We start from the raw sequence: 22417 nt of genomic DNA, 5'->3' as shown, positions 1-22417 counted from the left end.
GATTCTTACAGATACTGACACTAAAAAATGACAAAGTATATGCACGAATCGTTAGCGAATTAATTCATAGCATATAACTTATATTACTGTGAATCACAATTAATCATGTTCTTATTTCTTAGAAAATGCACATAAGATCAATATTGTTTTTCGCACATGTTTGACACAATACGATGAATTGATAGCTTTAACTATGTGCTAAAACACCTTGACCAGCACATAATAAAAGAATAATTTGGTGGCAACTGACTTTAAAAGAATCATTTTAAAAACCATAAAGATTTTATTTTTTTCCAAAATGTCACCCAATAAAATGTTGTTTTCTACTACTAATCAGATAATCACATCTTCGAAGACACATTGAAATCTATTGTCACATTATTGTCTGAAATTCTATAGATTAATCATCTTACTTCGAAAGCAAGATAAAGTTAATGGCATCTTAATCACATTTCAGTTTTTCTTGAGGACACTATTTTGTTGATAAAAAGTACTGCGAGTTTAAACAAGATTGATAATGTCATTGTAAAATCGTTAAGTTTAATTGATAATTATAGCTGAATTTTCATCTGTCAGCTGCCGATTAACATTCAAGTAGTAATGTATGTCACCAAACAGCAGTAGAATATGTTTGGTAGAACTCAGAATTGCCGATGGAGTACTAGTATGACCTTTCTATCTGTGAAACAACAGATACAATCATTAGCAATAAACTTATTAAGCAGAGAAAAAAAAATGAAATAATTTTTTTTAAAATGAAACAAAAATAAAAAGTTGAATATTGATTTGTCTAAACAAAACACAAACCACCTTTAAAATATATTTGTACTTAGAGATGCTTGAACCGTACAACCGATATATGCAGGTATTTTTTTATATAAAATTTGGTTGTATCGAAATCAATTAAAATCTGAAATCTCAACAAGCTTAAAGAAAGAGTAATCAAGGGAACCAAGGTTATAGCAGTAATCAAAAGAATGTAATCCAGGGACAAAGACCAGACATGGAAAACAGGCATACACAACAAAGAACATGAAGTAACTAAAATCATACATACAAAGTAACAAAAGCAACTGAGCAAAAAGGACTCCACTACAAAACTTGGAGCATGAAACAGGTGCACCGGTAGGGTAAGCATCCTCTGCTTTTCTAGAAACACCCGCCGAGTTGCATATAAAAAAGTCAAGTTCGGGTAGATGAAAGAGGAAAGGAAAACTATGACAAGTTGAACAAATCATATTTTATGGCGCAGATGGACACAGCGTAACGATCCACGAGTACATGATGACGACCATAAAACTTCTATAGTGACGACTTCAATCTTGTAGCAACACAACCCTGTTCCGGAAGCATAATTGTAAGGAAGGAAAGTTGACAATTCAAAATGAAAAGGCTTCTGGGACAGGGTTATGTTGCTACAAGATTGAAGTCATCACTACAGAAGTTTTATGGTCGTCATCATAAACTCTTGGATCGTTATGGTGTATCCATCTGCACCATGGAAACTGATTTATTCAACGGGTCATAGTTTTCCTTTCCTCGTTTGCCTACCCCGGACTTGACTCTTTATGAGCAACTCGGCGGGTGTTTCTAGAAAAGCAGAGGACGCTTATCCTACCGGTGCACCTGGTCTATGCTCCCAGTTTTTAGTGGAGTCCGAGTTGCTCATTTGCTTTTGTTACTTTGTGTATGTTTTCAGTTAATTTGTGTTCTTTGTTGTGTGTGTCTGTTTTCCATGTCTGGTCTTTGTCCCTGGATTACATTCTTTTGATTACCGCTATAACCTTGGTTCCCTTGATTACTCTAACGAAATATTAAAATTGAATGAAATTCAAAATTGTCTAATGAAATCCAAGAAATAATATAGTTTTGTTAAATCACGATTTTGATATCAACGAGTATAAATAAAATGGAACCTGTCTAAACCAACCCCATATACAGTGATAAAAGTTTCAAACCAAATTTCTAAGGAGTCCCAATCAAATTTAAAGTAGACATGTCATTTGTTCCATTCAATCGCTGCATGTAGGATCTACCAACACTCCATTCCACTTTCTGTTCAGATGACCCTTTTTTATTAATGCTGTCAAAATTATGAAAGATGAAATCTGATTGGCTGATGAAATAGGTCATCAGACCAGAAAGTAGAATGGAAGGTTTATAGATCTTAAATACAGTGACAGAATGAAACAATTTATGGATCTAATTTTCATCATCTTGTTTAGGTCACTATATATATCAATTTCTATGCATTTTGAACATGTACAAACCAAACACTTTACTAAACCCAACAATTCCTTCACTCCCAAAGAGGTTCAGTTAAGACAGATTTCACTGTACTTTTGACAGTATTACCTGTTTAGAAGTGAACACGGCCATTTTCCCAGCATTGTACATTCCTTTCTGTTTTATATCCGGGAATTTTGTATGTCGTGCAGCCAACATTCCATAGAGATTGGATATAGCACCTCCTTCAAGACATAAAGTGTTTAATCGATGGACTTCTCATAGTTCTAAGTGGACATGCACTTATAATTGGTGTGATATCGCGAGTAAATCCGATTTAAATATTTCATATACTCACTAGAGCAGGCATGTACATTTACTGGAGTTAATTGTCAGTTTTATCAATTTAAGCAGATAGTGTTCGCTTACAATCTCCATTTGTGAAAAAATGGCATATGGTAAAGCAAAGCCAGTATTTATTGTAATAGCTTGTAAAGGTTTACTTAGAAAATTGTATTTTAGTTATAGCTAAAGTAAATAAAACGTATTATACATGTATTTAAGTGACATCTACAAAATGCTTGCCTAAGACATTTTGTACTGGGTCTATTTCTAATTCAAAATTTTTAAACTGTTGTACAACCACCACGTTCTATGGCATAAAGTATTAAACGTACCATCTGTTTAAGAATCAGATGACGGGTGGCGATTATACTCAAATCGGTCTATTTTGCCTCAAGAATATTGAATACATATGGAAAACAACCGACAAGCTATGTAAGTTTATCCTTAAGCCTCTCTGACGTAGATAACTTTCATATACAATAATTTTTATCCGTTATGTGGTCTATCCATGTTTCTAAATCAAGGACAAAAGTGAATTTGGTCGGTTTTTGATATGCATGTATCACTTCCTGTCTGGATTTTATAAAGATTTCTACTAAAATGTTTTAAACATACCTGGTGCAAACAAACCTTCTCCATCAGTCCAGCCAACATATCCCAACATTTTTCTCGACACTGTTTCTTCGATTAAAGTAAACACAGGAGCTACCTCATAGGTAAACCTTTAAAAGTATATAAAAAATAAACTAAATCCTAACATGTCATATTTCACTTTGTATACTTGCATGATGATTATGTTTAATAATACTATATTTCATTGATGGAACGACCGCTTCGGACGGTGATCTCAGGGTTAAATATCATGTGTTTGATCACCGGCCGACCAGCACCAATGACTACAAAATAGCTTCATCGCTTCTCCGCCAAGCATGCTGAAATAAAAGTAATAGCCTGACGAATGGCAGGCTCGGAGTCAGAATAATGTGTTCGGTGGGTGGCATGCCTACCTGATGGATGTTGCTTCTGTGAGATAGCACTACAAAAATCGGACTGAGCATGTAGAATTAATACACAGCAGGATCTGTTTATTTTGTAAATCGTTCTCGTAAAGACATGTATGAATTAACTGCCACAGGGCGTTAAACGAGAATTAATCAATCATTTCATATACAGAAATCAAATGACTAATCCTTGAAAACTAGAAGAAATAAACGATAGGTTTAGCGGTATTTTCTTTTGTGTCAGCCATGTCTGATTATGAGAACGGAAGAAGAAAACATTTATAAGAGAGATCAGCAGTGAAGATCATTTCTTGTCTAATATTTTCCTGCTAATAGGCAATACATCAACATTTATGAGAACTGTTCGTGTCGGGCAAAAAAAGATTCCTGCATGAAGATTCAATGCAAAAACGATTTCTGGCAATTCTACCCGACAACGCTTTCTGAAAATTCTACCGTAGAAACTATTCTTCTCTCTAACGATTCTACTCATCCAGAACTTTTTCGTCAGCGGCACTCGTCATATTGCAAAAAATATAATTCGGTTGATCTAGTAATGAGAGTGAAGCTTCCCGATATGAGTCACAAAGAGATCCCATTAAAACAAATTAGCGATTCACACTTTAGTGATATCATTTAATTCAACAAGGTATCAGTATCAACTACATGTATTAGTACATTAAATTGTACTTTAACGTGTATTGTAAATATCAACGATTTTACCTAGGAACTATTTAGGAGAATGCTACTGCATTAGAACCTTGACGATTTTACTCTTAAATTTACTTTGACGATTCTACACTGGAAAAATTCTGACTTTTCTACTCTAGAACAATTCGACGATTCTTGTCTCAAACAAACCCTGACGATTAAATTTCAAACAATCCTGGCGATTCTACTCTAGAAAGAAAAGCCAAATGTGCACTTATAAACAATTTGACCTCGACAATTCGATCATGCCACCGGCCTGTGTTTACATTTGACACTGACGCTAAGACAAAAGTAGTTTTTACCTAGTAACCACTGAATGATTTCCAAAAAAACTTATAAATATAGTTCGACCAAAAGATTAATTTATTTCCCCATAATATAAATAAGCAAAATCGAACAAAAATATTATAAGCTCCTGTAACTGTCTATGATTATTTAGACAGTCAGTATATCTATTGGAGGGATTCGGTTAACGTCTCATCCTCCAACAGAATCTACTGATTGTCTTAATAATAAGGTCAGCTGGGAGCTTATAACTGTAAGTACATATACGTTTAGTGCACTTGTCTAGGTATATCAAGCATCACCTATTTTAAATTGTACGAATTTTTTTAAAGAAATTATTTTGATTGCTTTAATAAAAACATGGGTATCAATTATTATATAAAATCTATTCATTTCATCCGCTGAAACTTCTGTGTAAAGACCTTTAACTTACATATTTGTGTTAGCGACCGCCGTCAGCATTTCTCCTGCGATACCAACTACGTCAAAACCAGTAGAAAGTTGATTTAAAAAACGGGGATGGCCTGCAATGTGAATTGGGGAAGGTAAGAAAGGCTCTAGATTAGGAATACAATTTATAAGCACCATAAAATTACTGATGAAGTACAGGTAGAAATTGATAACATTTCTCGTCTGTCTTTAATTGAAAAATGATGGAGTGAATTTATTTTCGTTGTATACCATAAGTTAATAAAATGATGCAAAATATCAATTATATAAATAGGTACTGATGAGATATACAAGACTATTATAAAATATGTTGTTATAGTTTTGTTTGGTTTTTTTTTCTTATATTGGTCCTTGGTTTTATGTCATACAAATGTACTTGTTCAGGTTTTTTTTTATTTTGTGTAAATCATATTTGTTTGCCTCTTATGGATTTTGAAATGTATACCCCGCTCTTAAAAACAAAAATGTCAATAGACCCAAAATGAGACAAAATATCTCAAACCTGAAAACTATTGAATTATGATGCAATAACAATCTCCGGAACCGGAAGTCACAGAGACATGGGACTTTCAACATACACCTTAGAATCACTTGACCTGGAAAACAGATACAATCATGTCAAGGTCACAAACTTCACTGTGAAACAATTAAATTGCCATGACTTTTGAACAGACAGTTGGACACTTGCAAATTTGAGCTCCAAATGTAGAGCTCATCGAGAGAGTCATTTTATACGTGCATGTATATACTTACCTCTTATCGTTTTCTAAATATCAAGACCAGAATTTTGCAGTGAGAACGCTTTTTAGCAATCTATGACCTTTGGCTGTGGTTGCAAATGAAAAGTCACATAAACCATAGATATCATTGGTGAAGGTCCCAAGTCTCTACGACTTCCGGTTCTTAAGTATGATAATTCAAAAGATATAACTTCCGTAATGTTTAATAGTAAAGACATGTTTATATTTATTCATTATGGTTCATCTTTATGTACTTGTAACAATTTTTTTTATTGTTTCTATCTACAATGGTTTTCAAGAGATTGAAAGAACTCGTATAAAAGGATTTAAAGAAAATGGTGGAATCCAGGGTCATCAGCTTATAATACATGATGACTTCTATATCAATGTTAACATAAGTATGCCCATGATATCTTTAAAAATGAAGAAGGGGGCCAAGTTAAAACAAAACTTGATAAAAGTAGGTAACTTCTATAGTGGATGATGAAATCTTTCACAAGGTCCTCCTGTAAAAGTCCTACATGATTTTTTTCGATGGTCCAAATTTGGTAATGATATCTTGAAAATTGACGAAAGAGGGCCATGTCAAAGTAAATGTTGGGAGAAAAAATACGAATGACAAATAATTCTTTCCTATGTAAGGAACGGCCTTAATTACCGTACTGATAAATTCTGGGCAGCAGTAAAATGGAACAGTTGTAAAATACGTGTAGCAAATGGCAAAATCAGGGTAAAACCCATAAAGTTGGAAAACCACCGCATGATCCTGATTTGATACAGGTATTTCAAAATGAAAGGTTGAATAGCGTGCTTAACTCCCCGCTTCAATTACGGTTAATTAATATCGGGTATATATTTCAACACAAATGGGCATCATCAAACTGTCACCACTCAAAATGAGTAAAGCCAGTAGTTAAAACAGTAGAGAAGATATGAACAATAAATAAGTGAAAATAAAAAGAACTAAATATAATAAACAGGATGTAAATCCTTGCCACGAGTTTCAAAAAGTCTTGAACTTTGTGTGAAAGGAGGATCAAGTTCCAGATGAAATAGTAATAATATGCAAGTAAAACTACAGAAAATTAATTTGTAGACATTATGAAAACCCACTATCTATAATCTGTTTGTCAGAAACATTTTTTTAAAAAGATATGGAAATCAGAAAAAACTGTTTAGACAGCATATGAGACGTATTTTATGATACCCCTGGTTTCTTAGGCAATAGTGGCGTCTAAAGAAGTCAAAATAGTCACTTCGCTCTGACATAATTTAACAATTGAAAATACTAACACCATATGCGAGGCACACGGAAGAGAAATTTTTAATTACAAAATCAAAATCGTCTCGTTCGTCAAATATTTTTTGTACTGAGATTACTACTGTCGTCAAATTTGAGGTGAAGGTATAAAAGTGAAGCGAACAAAGCTGTGTCAGTAGTCCCTATAATTTCTAGTTCTGGTGGATAAATAAACGGAAACCATTCTCTCAATGAAGAGAACATCGTCAATATATCGGTATGTAAAATTAAAGAATCTAACCATGTTTTCTGTTTCATGAATTATATAACCTAAAGCCAGAAAGGCCTACTCCTTTACCACACCAGAAACATAAAAAAGTGTATTATAACAACCTAGTTTATTCAATTAATAATCCCATAAATGCCCGTGAGCCATTATTTATTCATTATTTACATAAGAAATACCACTGTCCCCGGAAGTAACTTCTCGGCTGTTCCATGAATTGTATATACTTTCGAATTACTTTTATGGTATATTGGAAACAAAAGAGTATTTGAAATTTTTTAATAGTAATTGAAGAAAATTTAATAAAAAGGGCAATAACTCCAACACGGGACAGCAGATTTTCACCAAATTTGTCCATGAATAGATCACATCATGCTGAACACTTTTATCCACGTCATAATTTTGTTAAACCTACCAGTTTTGGAGATATATGAGAAAAACTGCTGTCTAACACTTATGTTCTAAATCTAGCCATGTTTTTCGACGATCAAAAATTGAAACGGTCGTTTTGTACATGATACCCTACGAAACAATCATGCTAATGGTATCAAGTGTCATCAAAATCTAATCAGTAGTTTAAGAGGAGAAAATGTTTGAAAAATTGTTAACGACGACAACGACAACGGACGCCAAGTGAGCTAAACAGAGACAACATTTGGGAGATGGAGAATCTACGGACAACGAAGGAGGTGCGACGGGCAAATAAAGATTTAGGGTTGAGGATATTAAAAATCTATTTTTTATTCATTTATATATATATATATATATTTTTTTTATATGACAACGAATAATGAAAATGAGGTAATTGAACGTTTGGGCATAGGGAAAATATGCTGTCAATGAGTCTTGTGTTGAGAAATAAACAATATCAGGACAGAAAAGTCAGGTAAAATAAAATGTGAATAACGAAATTGTAAGAGCATTCAAGGGAACGAAGATTCTAGCGGAAATCAAAAGAATGTTATCCAGGGACAAAATCCAGACATGGAAAACAGACACACACAACAAAGAACATAAAGCAACTAAAACAATACATACAAAGTAACAAACGTAAATGAGCAACTCGGACTCCACTAAAAACTGAGAACATGGAACGGTTGCACCGGTAGGGTAAGCGTCCTCTACTTTTCTAGAAATACCCGCCGAGTTGCATATAAAAAGTCAAGTCCGGGGTAGACGAAAGAGGAAAGGAAAACTACAAGTTGAACAAATCAGTTTTCATGGTGTAGATGGATACACCGTAACGATCCACGAGTTCATGACGATGACCATAAAAATTTTGTAGTGATGAATTCAATCTTGTAGCAACATAACCCTGCTCCGGAAGCATAATTGTAAGAAGTCTAGTGCGATACAAAAAGTCTGCGTAGTTACGGCAAGCTCTGGCATATCGTATGAGTTGTGATATGAAAACTTCATACGCAGGTACTGAAGGGATGAAAGGAAAGTTGGCACTTGGAAAGTCATCACGTTTGCCGTGAAGTTGGGTCAATAGTTTTCCATCGATCTCTAAGTGTAGGTGAAGATAAAAGTGAAATGTGAAAAGTAAGAAAATAAAATCAATAAACTATTGTTTATATGAACAATATTTTCAGAATTTTTTCTCAAAAAAACAAACAAAAAAACTTGACAGCCATATTCTCCACATCCGTTGTGCACTGATCAAACCTACCTTTTTACAGGAACATTAAGCTTACAATGTAAAATTTTCTTAATACAAAGTTTGTCATCGTATACATGTAGTGTTGTTTGCTCTATTTTTCATTGTTCGTATTTTGACAAAGCATTAGTTTGTAAAGAGACAAAAAGAAAACACACTTTTTAATACACTCCATGTTTAGACTTACACCCACTCAAGGATGTGAAATGCAAGTCTTTTATCTAATTGGGTGCATGTGGTTGCAGATAAATTCATTGAGAAAAGTGGTGTGGAGAGGGAAGTAGTAACTTTCATATCGTCAAATGTAGTAGTGATTTAAGTTATATATAAACTCCGATTTCCCAAACAAGGGGATTAGCTTGGAAAAAACTTCGGTAACCTTTGTCTAGTTTATGTACGACTGGCGTATAGAATATGCATGTGAAATGTGGGACAATATCGGGGTTAATTTATTCATACAAATTAGAAAATGCACAACTTAAAATAGTAAACATAGAAGCTGGATTACAAAAAAGAGATTCTACAGGACAGGAGAAATCAAAATCTCGACGAGAAAAAAAAACAACTTTAATGATGTATACACTGAACTATAAAGAGCGCCTCCCATCTTTTGAAATGTACTTCCTTTTAAACACTCAAAGTACTGCAACTTATCTCCTAAGAAATGGTTCAGACAGAATACTGCCTCTCTTTAGACTTTCATAAACGCTAGTTCATTAAGACATTAGAATAAATGAAGTTAATCAACAAGAGACTAAGACTCATAATCATAATTCAAAAGTAAACTAAACTATCAAGTAAAAACTTGTATCCCTCAACAATATGGGACCTAGACGACCCAGAGGACTAAACAAATGAGAGACGAGTATCATTTCTTAATTATGACCTTCATGAAAGTAAACAATGTGAGTAATCTATCTCGTAGGTGTGAATTCAAATTAAAAACCCACAAGATAACTTTCACATTCACTTCCATCCTGGAAAAGTTCTTCAGTTATGTCAAGGTCAACTGGGGTCAGCAGACGTAAGATCGGTTGACATTGCAATGGAAGCAAAGGATACACAGACATTTTATTCAATTACTGTCAGGATTTTTTTAATGTTACATATAATATGGAAGCATTTCCGATATTTTAATGTTCGTGGACGTATTTCCACATAACAATTACTGTTCTTGTAGACTTCGAATCCGTGTCTAATATTAAACTCCAAACCAGTTTCCACCAGATTCGGCGTAAATGGCAAATATGAAAGCGGCCTATACCGTTACCTTTTTCAATACCATTTAAGTAGTGCCTCTGGACAATAATTAAAGAATGATCTTGCGTGGATATCGGAAAATTTGTCAATAAACCTTGGACTATATAGGGTCACAATAATCTATCTTACGGAGAAACAAAACGTCTTTTTATTGAAGTATGTTGTTGAATATGTGTATAAAAATGAGATTCCTTGATGTCCAAGATTATATTATTTCCGTTGAACAGACATTTCCAAAAACAAAAGAACACACGTCTCATTTTGTTTATCTTTAATCCTTTCAAATATTTCACCTTGCAAAGGTATTATCCCCTTTTTTCCTTTCGTTTGAACTGATCCCCTAAGTATGCATTATGGCATATTTATTTCTGTATGCGCATGTTCATAGGATATCTTTTCTTAGGAGAAATGACTTCAATAGTGCAATGTATTCATGTCGAATCATTTTTGTGTGATTCAAATACAATATGTTTTAACTACACAAAAAAAGGAACCCGAATTAAAACAAAAAACAAAAACTAGAGAAAACAAAACAAGAACAAGTTATACACAGCAAATTGGAACTTAAAGTACTATATTGCACACTGGGGATAATTTTAGTTATTCAGAAGGGTGAACAGGTCCAGCTTTCTAGGATAGGAGTTACAACAAAATTACCGAACACTTATTAGTGGATTCCAAAGTAACAGTCATGTCACCCGGTAAAAAAAAATAGGACAATTTTGACATATGGAGCAGTAATCAAGGGATCCAAGGTTCTAACGGTAATCAAAAGAATGTAATCCAGGGACAAAGACCAGACATGGAAAACAGACATACTCAACAAATAACAAGTAATTAAAATAATACATACAAAGTAACAAAAGATTGAAAACTAACATATCGTTGTTAACCGTTAACATTGACGATGACTTATACTCACCCTGCCAAGGAAGGTCTTGTGAAATTATTGGTGAAAATTTCAGCAGGTGACAATACGGGGTGATTTTTACCTACGAAACACAAGTCGACTTGGCCATGAAACATTTCACGGCTTTAACTTTGTTTCTCAAGTTAGACGGTAGAATTGTGGTTAAAAAATAGAAAAGCATTACCTGTTTTTACACAGTATTTCAATGTTTCTCTACAATCACTAAGAATTTCCTCCAAGTTTTGTGGTTCTTCGTCAATGTGTAAACAGTGCTCCATAATTTCTTTCAATTGGTGAGGGTGATGGAAGTCCAAAACTTTTGACGTTCTTTTGTGTTCAGAGTTTAGGTAGTTGTCTAGAAGTTTGACTAATTCGTTCAGGAATCTTATTCGTAACTCCTCTACTTCTTGGACACTTAGGTCTTGTGTAAAAAAAGAAAGAGATAGTTAATTAGATACTCTACCAAGTATCAATTAATCGCTTTATCATATATATTTCACTTAAGGCCTCTAACGGAAACATTTTTTTGTTCCTGCTCAAATAAAAATTGTTTTATTGATAGCTGCATCAATTTGTATGTGTCTTTACTAAAGGTTACAGACCACCAATTCAACCAATGAGCATTTGGAACGTACGCAAAAATAGTCCTACGCAGAAATTACCCCTGTTCCTCATAGTGCTGTGAAAAAAGTTCTCATCTTATTTAAAACATTTAAACAGTTTCTGAAAGGAAAAACATTTCTGTACATTTTATAGGTGCATTTTGCTTCTTGTGATGTGAAGCCTAATCTCCATAATGATTTTTAAATATACCCCTATCTTGTGAAAACACTGGGATTTCCCATGCTATTTATAGACCCTTCACTTCCGGTGACCAGTACTGCACTGCAAGTCTGCTAACCCCACATGCCATTCTGAGGATTGTGAGCTGACATATGTAGGATCATGCTGATATATAGTCCTCTGCAGGTTAAAGTTAAGGTAAAGTCCAGAGAAGCCATTGAATATTGTGAAATTAGCATAGAAGCCTATGGAAAGTGGAATTAGTGGTTTTTAGCCTTAAGTTGAAGCCATGGCAAAATGAAAAGTTTCTTGAAATAGCCTTAAACTACTTGAAGATCTTGTTAACTTTGCCATGAGAGAAATACACTACAAACATCCTTCAAAATATGCATTTTTTTAAGTTATAGGTCCAAATTATGGAAAATTGGTCTTTTTTGGCTGATTTTTATGTCCTATCTTGTAAAAAGTGTCGAAAATTTAGTAAAAATGTCAAATATTAAACTTTGAGGGTTATATTTACCTAAATATGGTGGTAATAAGCACTTGAAATCAAGTTTTGTGTAGATGTGAGCAAAAATTAGGTTAGAAATGAGGAAAAACTCACTTTCATTACTGCGGTTAAGGCCATATCAGCATTCCCCTATGGCAACATGGAAAATCCATTATTGAGTACTTTTTTTGCTTTAGGTGCCCTTTACTGGTCATGTTTTAATGTGAAAACACTGTATTTACAAATTTAAAGCCAAATATATCACCTTTTGTGAAAATTTAAAGATTTAGGATTTTTTACATGTGATCAAGAAAAAGGGGGAGGCATGTCAGAAATAAATTTTTAAAAATAGACCAATTTCTCAGAAAATGATTACTTTTAAGACTATTTCTTCATTAATATTGTTAAAAAACAAGTTGTGATTGATATTTTTTATTTGAAAAGTCAGAAAAAGTTCTTTGCAAATATTTAATGCATTTAAGTATGGTAGAATATTGTCACTTTTTTGCTCGCACAACTTGGTTACCCTATATTTAAAAATCAAATATTTAAAAAAGTGCTTGTCACATTTTACTGAAACTTTGCAAATGCATTCAGTATGTGTGTAGGAAGATACCTGTATAGTTATTTATTTTTTCTAAGACAAAAAGTGACTCTTTAGGTTACAGACCACCAATTCAACCAATGAGCATTTGGAACGTACGCAAAAATAGTCCTACGCAGAAATTACCCCTGTTTCTCATAGTGCTGTGAAAAAAGTTCTCATCTTATTTAAAACATTTAAACAGTTTCTGAAAGGAAAAACATTTCTGTACATTTTATAGGTGCATTTTGCTTCTTGTGATGTGAAGCCTAATCTCCATAATGATTTTTAAATATACCCCTATCTTGTGAAAACACTGGGATTTCCCATGCTATTTATAGACCCTTCACTTCCGGTGACCAGTACTGCACTGCAAGTCTGCTAACCCCACATGCCATTCTGAGGATTGTGAGCTGACATATGTAGGATCATGCTGATATATAGTCCTCTGCAGGTTAAAGTTAAGGTAAAGTCCAGAGAAGCCATTGAATATTGTGAAATTAGCATAGAAGCCTATGGAAAGTGGAATTAGTGGTTTTTAGCCTAAAGAACTAATGGTTTTGAACATATGAACATATTTGAAAACGGAAATTTTGGACCGAACATCCATTTCTTTATTAGCTTGAAATTGCTGTTCAGTCAGATTTAAACCTCTCTACTGCAGTGAGAGAGGCATAAAGGTCGCAGTCTTAACGCTCCTGACAAAATAGTATCTTCTCTGTTAATCAATCGAGCTGCCTGACGACAATGACACTTTTGTGAAGAGTAAATAGAGTTCCAATTGATGAATTCTTTGTCAATATTATAATCTTTTCGAACTGATATGTAACTAATATAATTTATCTAGCATTCGTAAAATACTAATTTCTCATGTTAACATTAGAATACAACATTCAGTTAAATTGGAAGTTAGTTAACTATCAGTAGAATAATTCTGATGATTGCCGAAGGTTATCTAAAAGAGAATAACTTGAAAATAATGCAACACTCGTCTCAACTCGCTAATGTCCGTGTGGCGATAGGGGATTCACCAGGGGAACCAAGCTAATTTGCATTTTCTTTATTGAAAATAATGATATACATTCGCAAAATGGTCTACCGAATGAGTTCAAATAGGGAATCATTGCATATGTTTTCAATTGCTAGCTGGCAGACACAAATTCAAATACTAGTATCGCTTTATTTTCTCGGGAAACTTTCAAAAGATCACTAAGAACATTTGTACATACGGTTTTGGGTTTTTTTTATATAAAATGACTTGTATAATACAAAATTATACTGACTCACAAAACATTGTATTTTGACGTTTATTTTTCTTCAAATAAACATACCTTTAGCAAAATACTTTTCAAAGTCCGACCATTCAACTGACTTATCAAAGGTACTTTGCTTCCTAACCTTCTTAGGATCAGAAGTTACATTCTGTTGTTTAGAATCGCTTTCTTGAAAGTCCTCCATCTGTGTCTTTAGGAACTGTAGTTTAACTTTCTGCCAAAGGTCATTTGCCATAACACACTGTGTCTGAGAGAAAATAAACAGCTATTATCATACGGAATCGCTCCTAGGGATAAATGCATCGCGAGTAAAATTTTAAATGCCGACAGAAAAAAAAAAACTTTTATTCTGAAATTTTATTTCATGCCAAAGTATTTTAATTTTATTTCATACCAAATCATTTCAATCGAAGTTTCTCATTTGAAATTCACATCGAATATTGTTGTGAAAAAGTGAGTTTGTGTCAGCAAGCTTTAACATAGGTAATATACTTAGTACACGCTTTTAATAAAATCTTTATATTTATGAAAAAAAAAAACATTTTGAAGAGATTAATCTTAAACAATATTTACCATATAAAGAAACTGAGATAAAAAATGTTTCTGTTATGGTTCATTAAAACATAAGATAAAATAAAGGACATTTGCTTTTTAAGTACTTCTACGTCTAAGAATTGGGCAAAATGTATATAAGGTGTGTCACATGAAGAAAAAAAACGCAGAGATTTTATTGCATTAACCAATTATTTATACCTGATAACCACCAGAAATAACCATTAAAGTGTTTGTAAAAATTAGCATTTTCAAGATATTGATAGGTCAAAATACGTTGAAATGCACTACGGAAAAATGACGGGAAAATCTTCCCATACTCATTCCCTTCATAAGCAGTCAAAAAATACCTACGTCACAGATGCTTCAGGATAAACTTAAATAGCGTTTTTGGTTGTTTTCTAGATGTACTGAATATATTTTAGGCAAAAATTCCAAAATTGCAGAAAATAATGTGCTACCCATTGTCTGATTCTTACACAGAATGGTACATAAAAAGGTAACAAACGTAAAATATTGTTTAGAAATTATTAGATTAATTGCATTGCAAAATTTTTGTTTTGTTTTGAAATTGCAAATCTTCCAGAAAAAACATATTGTAATTCCATATGCAACATGTCAGGGTCATGTAAGCTAATATACGTGGTAATGATAAAGTTAAGCATCACTTATCAGTAAATAAGATCGTTAAAGAGCATCTTATTTTGTAATAATGAATTGGTGTCATTTAAATAAGACCGGCACTAGCACGCGTATGTATTGTGTAAGGAGGTTAATATTTACTAATTGGAATCGTGCTTAAAATAATATTTTACACAATGTTACATAACCCAGAGACACACATAATTGCCAACATTTTTTATCACTAAAGAGACCAAAAAAAATCTTTTTTTCAGCTCTACGAGATTTCCGTATCTCACCCACGATGTGTCCTTTCCCGTAAATAAATGCACAATTGAAAAAAGGTTTAATGAACGATCATATCTAACAATACTTTCAAAATGATAATTTTATCGAGAATAACCGGTTATCAATCATTATTTGCAGTTTACTGTTTTCAAGTGTCCTATACTTTACACCTGATCGTGAAAGCGTGCTTTGGTCTAAATGTTTGGAAGGGAGATAACCATAGAAATATTTTAAGGGAAAACAAGACTATTTGTTTCAACAAATTCAATTAAAATAAATACATGTTTTTAATCATTTTTTCTGTTTGAAAAGGCGTATTTAAAAAAAATCGGAAAATTAGAAACAATGATGTTCTTTGATTTCTCATTAAACTACCAACTTGAATAGCACATGTTACACTGTTATCATATTTATCCAATTACAAAACTAAATAACCTTTATTTTGATATCTTTTCTTTATATCGTATATTTATACTAATTATGATCTTCATAAGGATATATTTAAAGAAATACCAAATTTCACAAAGAGATAACATTTAAAAAAAATCAGAATATCTTACCACTTGGAAGCAGGCATGATTATTGAAATTTCAAATCCCATTCGGTCCGAACCACAGATCCTGACAATCCAAAAACGTGTTGACAATTAGTGTTTTCCGAAGAACATCTTTATATCAAGCCAGTGTAATTGCCTTTCTGTCAAATTCCCAAGAACTTACAGACTTTATTAAATCAAGTATTTGCCCACAAGATTGCTGCCTTACTAATTCAATATTCAATTTTCTGTTATTTATTTCTTTAATTATTTAGAGGCTTTTTGGAAATTTGCTAAATATCAAAGTTTAATTTAAAAGAAAGATGTTTTGGCATTTTATTTGTTGTGGTTGAATTTTTTGCGAAAATTGATATGATCATTTCAGGGTTAAAACAGTTTCACAGTGTTCATTTTGATCTTGTAGAAAAGATTTATGGACTTCACTATTTAACATTCATCAGTTTAATAAATTAAATTTATCAATTACTTAAAGATCCGCTCTACGTATTCTTTTCAAATTTAAGTACAGTGTTGTAAACTTACAATACTGCAAATTTGAATAACATGTGAAATTGCAATATTTTTTTCGATTATTTTAACGTATACAGTGCTTAAAGTACAGCTCCATTAGAGGTGGTTATTTGAAATGATATCACCTTGTGAATATGGACCTTGTAAACTAATAAAGAGTAATGTTTTTTAATTTAAAATATTTTAATATGATTTTCACTTCATATATTATTGTATATATACAATTGGAACAGGTCTTATTCTGTGAACTTCCGTTGTATCGTTTTTTGTAATTAAGAGTTTTCGTCTGGCTGAAGATATTAAACCATTCAAAAGCTACTTCAAAGTCTTCGATCTCTGAACAACTGAATAACAACAAAACATTGACCAAAAATGCTTGGTTATACAATGTGCAATACCAGGAATGAATTTATGTTATATCTTTCCAGATAAAGATTTTTCATAGCCCATTATTTGAAATAGTCAAAATTACAGATGAGCACTTGTTTGGTTTTCTTAACATTAGAAAAGTGTGGGTCGGTAGTTAATTATGGGTTCTTGGTATAAAACTGTGATTAGATGCTTTAAAGCGTCAACTTTTTATGCCTGCGAAAGCAACAAGGCAATAAAGTTTGGCATATTATCCATGTTCTAATTGATATTCAACGAAACACCTTGTATTTCGTTTTAACAAAAGAGAAATTCTTTGACTGAAGATTTCAATCAGAAGGACTAAACACTTTTTTTTCACATTATACCGATGTGTACAACACGACCATTCACTTACAAAACAAACTAAAGTCCGGAGAATTTTTAGTAGTTTGTTTAATCCTATTAATTCCAATTTAAAATAATAAAATGTATTTTATTTTTCTTTCTTTTTGTCTTCTTAAAAACTCTTATTTAATGATAGGATATTTAAACAAAAACAAAATATGATCAAGGGTGAAGAATAATGCATATATTTTACGATTGGAATTTGTCCTGTACACTAGTTATACATTCAAGCGTTCTTAGCACGAATATAAACATTTCCCCTATTGACAATAACCAACACTTTATCATACTCATTCTAAATATATTATTTCTATTTTTAATATAAATTTCCATTTTCCGATCGCAGGATTGATATTCGTGTTGAGACGCTTTAGCGGGAGTCCGAGGATGAAAGAGTAATCAAGGGAACCAAGATTCCAGCGGAATTAAAAATAATGTAATCCAAGGACACAGACCAGACATGAAATAAAATTCACACACAACAAAGAACATAAAATAACCAAAATGATACATACAAAGTAACAAAAGTAAGTGAGCAACTAGAACTTCACTGAAAACTGGACTCATGGACAATGTTAGGGTAAGCGTCTTGAAATACCGATTTTATTTCACATGTGAATAGTCGAAAATCATTACTTATTATTAAAAAAAGGGAGCTATTGTTTACCATGTTTTCTTAAATCGTTGTTTTTAATATACAATTTCGAAATGAATGGATAGAACATGCAAAAATAATTTCAATCCTTTAATCGTCTCCATCTGCCATCCACGGTTCAATACGACAGTAAAACTTGCACACAGAATATACACTGCTGTGAAAGTGGTATGAGGTGGATAACCAATCAAAACGCACAAAGTAGACAAATGTTAATTGGATTGGAATCATGTGACGTCCTCTGTCACTTCATTGGAAATGTGGGTCACGATCATTCGGCAAATCTATTTTCTATATACAATTCACAATATCAATTATTTTCGCCTTTATGTAGTGGACTGTACCAATCCTCAACTGTAGATAGTATGTTGAACGCTTATTACAGTATATACAAGTACCCGTACCTACATGTAGTAGACATCTAATCATCAGCATGCTTACTCAACTTTTCAATTGCAACACTCTTTGAACAGATGTACTCGAATGAAGATTAAGCTTTCGTTCAAAACTCTAAGAAACGCAGCTGAATTGACTGATTATACCGCCTTTCGATTTTGTCTTAAGAGTTAAGTTTATGTATTAGCCAAAACCCATGTCATTTTATTAATTCATTTCTACTAAAATTTGTTTCTATTCGAGGGACCGAGTGCAGCGATGTCCTATATATGTAGGATGTAAAACCAGAACTATGAATGGTTAAAAAATATTTTGGCGGAGGTGACAAAATTTGTTGACAGTGGATTAGACCATTACGCTGGTGTGTGGATGCGCTGTTTTTTATTTTATATGTCGTGGATACGATTTAATATTTATCTAATAATAATTTGGAAATTATTGACTGTGTTGAAATGTATTTAGCTTTCCCAGTAGAATAAAGTCTCACACATTCTCCTCGCCGTATTAGGCTCGTCCATAGCAACATAGTGGTGCACTGTTAACAAAGAATGAGCTCCGTCCATCATAACCATAGTTTAAAATCGTATTATTCAGATATATCAAAAAGGCGGGACTTCTAATGCCTGAGCCAAAAGGTTGAATGATTATAACTGTTGATCATACGCGTATCTCGGATGGTGTAACGTCTTTATTTTTTTTTATCTTACTGGTCAAACAAGGCTTTAATAATAAACGTATGCAAAACAATGCAAAAAATCTATACTTTTCATCGGGTGAACTCTGACTTTTACATCCTGTATAATTTTCAGGGCTTTATCTGTAGTATAAATTACGTTTAAATTTCCAGTTTGCATATTAGGACGGTTGTTCACGACCTCAAAAACTATGTTATGAGATAAATAATACATAATCAATTTATGAAAACTGCTACATACTAACAATTTAGTTCTGCAAAATGTGTGCATATATATATATCATGTCTCTACTGAAAGCCACTTGTACTGACGTGACGTACATTATGTGACGTCATCAGTCAAAGAAGCTGTGGGTTGCGGTTTTTTGACAAATATATACAATGCACGATATAATTCAAGACGACATCCAAATATGATACATTAGATGAGTTTTTTTTTTTTTAAATGATAAAGCACTTACTGGAAAATGATTGATTGATTGATTGTTGGGGTTTAACGCCCGAGCAGCAATATTTCAGCTATATTCAGGAGATGAACATGAAATGGGATGATAAAATGAACATGAAATAATGATTATGAAATGAAAAAAGGGACAGGACATAAGGATAATAGGGTCAACAAATTTTGATTGCCACAAGAAAAAGGAAGGGATGGGTAGGGTCGCGCAAAGGTTCCTACTCCTATCGAATACCACAGCAGGGGTCTTTAACGTGGGAGGAACGTGGCATCTTTCACAACACGGTGCACCACTATGGTTTGCGGTCAGGTTTTCCGTATTATAGCCTGACAACCCCAGCATGTAACATGCCAGGGGTACGCCATTCTACCACCGGGGGCATACATCCCAGTTGCTCTGTGGGCAGAGCGCCTAGCCCCCGGCTAGGTTCCTGAGCACTATTTAGTCGCCTTTTACGACAAGCTTAGCGCTGCTGCAGGCCTATTGTTTTGACACCCGGACCTGCACGGGACTGGAAAAATGAAGAAATGATAAAGCACTTACTGGAAAAATTAAGATTTTTGTTTTTGTGTTTTGGAAATGACAATAAGAAAACCACCAAACGAAAATTTGCAAATAAGACCATTTCTTTGGCACCTTGTACTTTGTGTATCTGATGTCTTACAAGAAAATCTCCATGTAGTAGACATGTCATCACCAAAATGCTTCTCCAACTTTGTCAGTTAAAAGAATTTTTAGACGGCTTGTAAAGCTTTACAGGAAAGATGATTATTCTTTCGTTCAAAACTACAGGACAAATAACTGAATAGACGGATACTGGGTTTACTAGGTTCATGTATTCTTGAAAAGCCACCTGTTTCATTTGTTTTTAATTAGAAAAAAATCCAATTAGTCCATTGGTTGGTATGAAAAAATCCACTAACCACAAATGAAGTGTAAGAAGCAGTAAGTCAGCGCGGCTCTCTCATGTAACATTTGTAAATTAGCAACATATTTCACGACTGATATGTGAACTTCATCGAAACATTTGTACTTGAAAATTAAGGAATAAATTTTCTATAAACAAGTCTCCCCTTCTCACCACGGGATGATTGAATCTATTGAAGTATTTTAAAGCTCACACAGTCATGCAAATCCTCATTCAAATCTTACTGCTTTATGATGATTTGTTCTAATAGAAAACATTTTTTGTTCTATTTGATGTCTTTTCAAGTCTTTTTTTTTTTTTAGATATATCTCAATGGCATTCCATTGCTTTTTAGGAAGATGTAAGCAAATACTTGGAATGAGGTTTACTCAGATAGTTACCTTGTGTCCCTTTTAGTGTGAAACATCATTCTTTTTTTCTTAGAAGTGTCGAACAAGGCAACACACATGCCAACGAAACAATGGAAAGCAAATAGCAAATCAAAAACATAACATGTATAGTTATCATTAGATGAAAACAGATTATTATATAGATAGTAGTGTTTTATCGAATGTTACCCAGTGTAAAGAATTTCGATAATCAACAGTGTGAAATAATTTAGTAATTTCACTCTCAGACTTACTCCCGTCAAAACGCCACAACACGAAAATCAATCCGCCGTTCACAAAATTTAAAATTCATGTGGAAAAAAGCGATGAATAATGGATGAAATCTATATAATGAATTGGATAATCAATTGGTTATCGTGAATAACCAAAATGTGATCACTCGTGCCATGAACGCATAAAGATTTAACTCGTGCGCGGAACAAGTTCCGCACATTCTTTAAATCTAGGAGTTCTTCGACACTCGTGATCATATTTTGGTTATTCAATCTTTCAAATTAAGTAACCTATTACTATTACATTTTGATTTTTTTTCCAACTACTATATATTTTACAAAAAAGTCGTGGAGTCAAAGTTACGTTTAAATTACAAGTTTGCAAATCAAGTCGCTCACGACCACTAAAATGTGTTATGTAATAAATAAATACAAAATCACACTATAAATGACCATGAGACAACAATTTGTGAAGGCTGGAACATAAGTAATTCATATTTAACAGATTGGTTCCCAAACAATAACATGTAAATTGTGCACAAAATTTTATATCAGGTTTCTACTTAACGTTACTTTTATAGGGGCGAATCATGGGACTTCCATGTCACTTCAGAGAAGATATAGGCTGCGATCTATCTAAATCATACTCGGCATGTTATAATTCACATATTCAAAACGGGACAATTTAGTTGTTCACATAACAAGTTAAACTTGAAAATTTTTAATGATGACAATATGTTATAAATTCGCACTATGAAAACTGTATAAGGTGACATGTTATTGTTTTTGAGATAATAAAATTCTTGCAGGAAGAGTCAAGAAAAAAAATGTTTTTATATGTCCAGACATAAGACAACCCCAACAAATAATGAAAAAATGAAATAATCATCCATTCGGAACTAGCAATTGATTTTCGGCTACACGCAGATAGGCCTCCCAATCCTCATTTGGATCTCGTACGTGTAACACTTCAAAGATACAAGTATCTATACACTCAATTGAAATCTCAGATCATTTCTTTTCAACTACGACTGTACTGGATTGAGGTTTAAACTTTCATTGAACCTATGGGAAATACAGTTGAATAGCAAAAAAAACCACAGTCCACGGGCTGGGAGGGTCCTCCGTGCACCCCCCACTTATCAACTTCATGGTGAT

The 22417-nt window shown here is 33.2% G+C and overlaps 1 protein-coding gene across 6 annotated transcripts in view; it reads right to left on the bottom strand.

Annotated features, from left to right (window-relative positions):
- The window catches only part of LOC148612323 (glutamate decarboxylase 1-like), a 40215-nt gene that overhangs the window by 11432 nt on the left and 6366 nt on the right, over positions 1–22417 (bottom strand). For all 6 annotated transcript variants that reach the window (XR_015924360.1, XR_015924358.1, XR_015924359.1 and 3 more), the window contains exons 2-6: positions 14302–14491; positions 11299–11535; positions 5002–5092; positions 3187–3293; positions 2356–2471 (exon numbers count right to left, since the gene is read on the bottom strand). Coding sequence is in view for 3 of the 6 variants with exons in the window: in XM_088593647.1 (XP_088449773.1) it covers positions 2356–2471; positions 3187–3293; positions 5002–5092; positions 11299–11535; positions 14302–14479 (729 nt within the window). In the remaining 3 variants the exon portion in view is untranslated. The remainder of the gene's footprint in view (positions 1–2355; positions 2472–3186; positions 3294–5001; positions 5093–11298; positions 11536–14301; positions 14492–22417) is intronic.

This window comes from Perna viridis, chromosome 7, assembly GCF_037379345.1.
Source record: "Perna viridis isolate PV_CMFRI_1.1 ecotype Kerala chromosome 7, ASM3737934v1, whole genome shotgun sequence".
Classification (NCBI taxonomy): domain Eukaryota; kingdom Metazoa; phylum Mollusca; class Bivalvia; order Mytilida; family Mytilidae; genus Perna; species Perna viridis.
Note: the sequence above shows the minus strand (reverse complement) of the source record. Positions and strands in the feature narration are given on the sequence as shown.